The sequence below is a fragment of the Triticum aestivum genome, chromosome 5A, assembly GCF_018294505.1.
Source record: "Triticum aestivum cultivar Chinese Spring chromosome 5A, IWGSC CS RefSeq v2.1, whole genome shotgun sequence".
Lineage (NCBI taxonomy): Eukaryota > Viridiplantae > Streptophyta > Magnoliopsida > Poales > Poaceae > Triticum > Triticum aestivum.
The window spans coordinates 33,210,489-33,213,264 of record NC_057806.1 but is presented as its reverse complement, the minus strand read 5'-3'; the positions used below and the strand labels follow the sequence as shown (position 1 = coordinate 33,213,264).

General features: G+C 48.6%; 1 protein-coding gene across 1 annotated transcript; it reads right to left on the bottom strand.

Annotated features, from left to right (window-relative positions):
• Window positions 1–489: 489 nt before the first annotated feature.
• LOC123101173 (uncharacterized) lies at window positions 490–1,749 on the bottom strand. The gene is made up of 2 exons (XM_044522748.1): window positions 1,614–1,749; window positions 490–1,494 (listed from the first exon to the last, which is right to left on the bottom strand). Exons 1-2 carry the CDS (start codon window positions 1,747–1,749, stop codon window positions 1,178–1,180), a joined length of 453 nt encoding a protein of 150 aa, XP_044378683.1. The 3' UTR covers window positions 490–1,177.
• Between the last annotated feature and the right edge of the window lie 1,027 nt (window positions 1,750–2,776).

The following is a 2,776-nucleotide window of genomic DNA, read 5'->3' as shown; positions in this document are numbered from 1 at the left end:
CAGATTGGGTGGATAGGGAACTCATGGTGGATGTGGTCAAGGAGTTCTCGGTGGAAGCAGCGATGCTAGCGGCGGTGCCTGCCATAGCTTTCTCTCGGCTCTCTTTTTTTCTCTCTTCTCGATCAACTAGATCGATCTAATTGTCGTGGCTAGATGTACGAGAGGAAGGGGCTCTGATTACCATATAAGTTATTGTGGGAAGCGTAGAACCCTTCGTCTGGGCCACACGTTGTTGCGAAAATGTTTGCAATATTTCAATGAGATTTTGATTATATGGAACATGAATTCTTGAAACAATAGTTTCTGAAAGTATATAAGAATTAAATGTAAATAGCATAATAAAATGGAATTTTACATGCATGCATGTTGTAGTGGATTTTTAATATGCATAGTTGCATGTTGAGGTGGGCCTTTTCTTATGCATGTTGAATGATGAGGTGGCATGCTTGCATGTTGAGAGAAATACCTTAGTGGGGGCTAGCTATTTAGATATAGAAGATATAGAAACATTGCCGTGGCTTACAAGGAACGATCGATCGTAACAGGATCGATCAAGGTTACAGGAGTTGGAACAGAAGAAGGGATAGAAGACAGAGTACAATTTAAACTACTTTCCTCTCCCTATACAACTTATCCTAACACAGTTGGCCTACATCCTGTCAACCATAGGATGTGATACAACGACGTTAGCATTATTCCTGAATCATTTCACCAAGTTGAGACTGAGGCTCGATCCGACCTAAAGATCAGCGCTAGTATGCCTCTACAGTCTGTACCATGGATGGCTAACGATATGTAGGACTGCACATCACGTGTGCACGCTGACATGTAGGATTGCACCCATGATCGATATGCACGCACGTGTACAGTACTAAACAATCTCACACGAGTGGAAAAATCCGGACCAAACCGACATTTGGAACCCACATGGACTACATTGATACACCGGCCACCGGTTCATAGAAAATGAATGAGTAACAGTTCTCAACACCGGGAACAACATGAGTTCATATCCCTCGCAAAAAAAAAAAAAACATGAGTTCATGTATATAAACTGCATGCAGTACCAATTTCACCAACATGGACTATGCGGAAGCTGGACATGCATAAGCATATGAATTATATATGTCTGATCATATACTAGTCGATTACGTACAGCTTGCCCTGCTTCTCAGTCCTACTCCTCACCTCCATGGAAGAGCGCCAGGAAGCTGCTGATGTCGCCCGCCACGAAGAAGACGAGGGCCACGGTGCAGAAGATCGTGATGAACATGTCTTGTGGGTCGTCGACGAGGAAGAGGCGGGCTGCGACGGCGACGGCGTACATGCAGTGGATGACGATGGTGAGCGCGAGTGCGAAGTAGGCGAAGGCGGGGCGGACCCATCGACGGTGGCACGGGAGCCGCAACGCTAGCACCGCCGCGGCCGCCTGGAGTGTGGCGCAGGCAGCACAGCATCCCGGTCCAGAGGGTGGTGTCCTCGGCGGGATCCACGCTCGTCAGCTGGTCGCACCGCCGAAACAAGGACTGCAGCAGAGGACGAACCCGGATAAAAGATTTGATCGGGATATCTAGCAACCAGCCAAGAGCCAACGGGTTGTAGTAGTGGAACACAGGACAGGAGAATCACTGGTTGTGCACTCGTCGTTACCTGGCTGCAGGGGACGAGGTAGCGGTAGACAGCGTGGACGATTGCGGAGTTGGCGGCGTAGGAGGCCGTGAGGAGCGCCCATTCGCTGGCCTCTTCCATGGATCCAACCCTTCTTTGCCAGGAGTCCATGGATCCAAGCGAGTAGCTAGGACAAGAAGGCACTACTAGTTCAATTCCTTGTCTCAAAAAGAAACGATGGACCAGCAAGAAAAAGAAGTAGATGCAGGAGAAGAAAAGGATTCACCAGCAAGAAATGAAGCCCACGCTGGATAGCTAGTTCCAAATATTCGAACGAGACGGAGGGAGAGGGGAGGGGAGGGGCTCACCGTCGCTTGTCGGATGTGGAGCGAGCGACGTCGCTGGAGGGTGCTTCGCTGCTCCGGTACGCTTTCGCCTGGGCTGGAGGGAACGTGTTGGAGTTTGCAGGCGGAGGGCTACGGAGTTTTGGTGTGGAGCTGTTTAAATAGCCGAGCGACAGAGAGCGCGCTGCAGCACGAGGATCATTCTCGACTGGACGTCACACATTTTAGCTCATTTTAGGTGCACGTTCATTCTTATCTATTGCGATTTCTACTACAGTAGCATACGCATGTAACTTGGCGTGCTTCGTGCAACTCATACCACTCTATCGACTGGTGGCTCATCCAACATTATTTTTACACTTGGATGTATTTTGAGTTACATTGTCTATTTTTACTACATCATGGATCATCTATTATGTTTTTACGACCTCATTGATCCACTTATCTATCTTTGAAGAGAATAGGGAAGTGGGGCTCCAAAAGTCCATGGTTCAACCCGTTCATTGTCATCTAATCGAAAAACGTGCAAAAACAGAAAAAAGATGATGGTCACTGATGGCATGCCTCCAACAAGGAATAAAGTCATGAGATAGCATTTACTTTCCAACAACTCAACTTTTCAAGTCATCATCTCGAGCACTGGTAGAAAAAGAGGCTTCCGTTCAGCCCCATTAGTCGCGAAACTGTAGGAACCGTGACTAATGAAGTCTTTAGTCGCGGTTCGGCAGACGAACCGCGACCAAAGGCTTGGGCCAGGGCGCTCGGTGGCCAGCTGGTGCACGTGAGGGGCTTTAGTCGCGGTTGGCCAGGCCAACCGCGACTAA

Excerpts from the sequence above, each read along its gene's own strand:
- LOC123101173 (XM_044522748.1), bottom strand. The coding sequence starts at position 1,749 with ATGGAAGAGGCCAGCGAATGGGCGCTCCTCACGGCCTCCTACGCCGCC. Across the intron at positions 1,495-1,613 it reads ACCAGTGATTCTCCTGTCCT|CGTGGATCCCGCCGAGGACA; the intron begins GTGTTCCACTAC and ends CCAGCTGACGAG.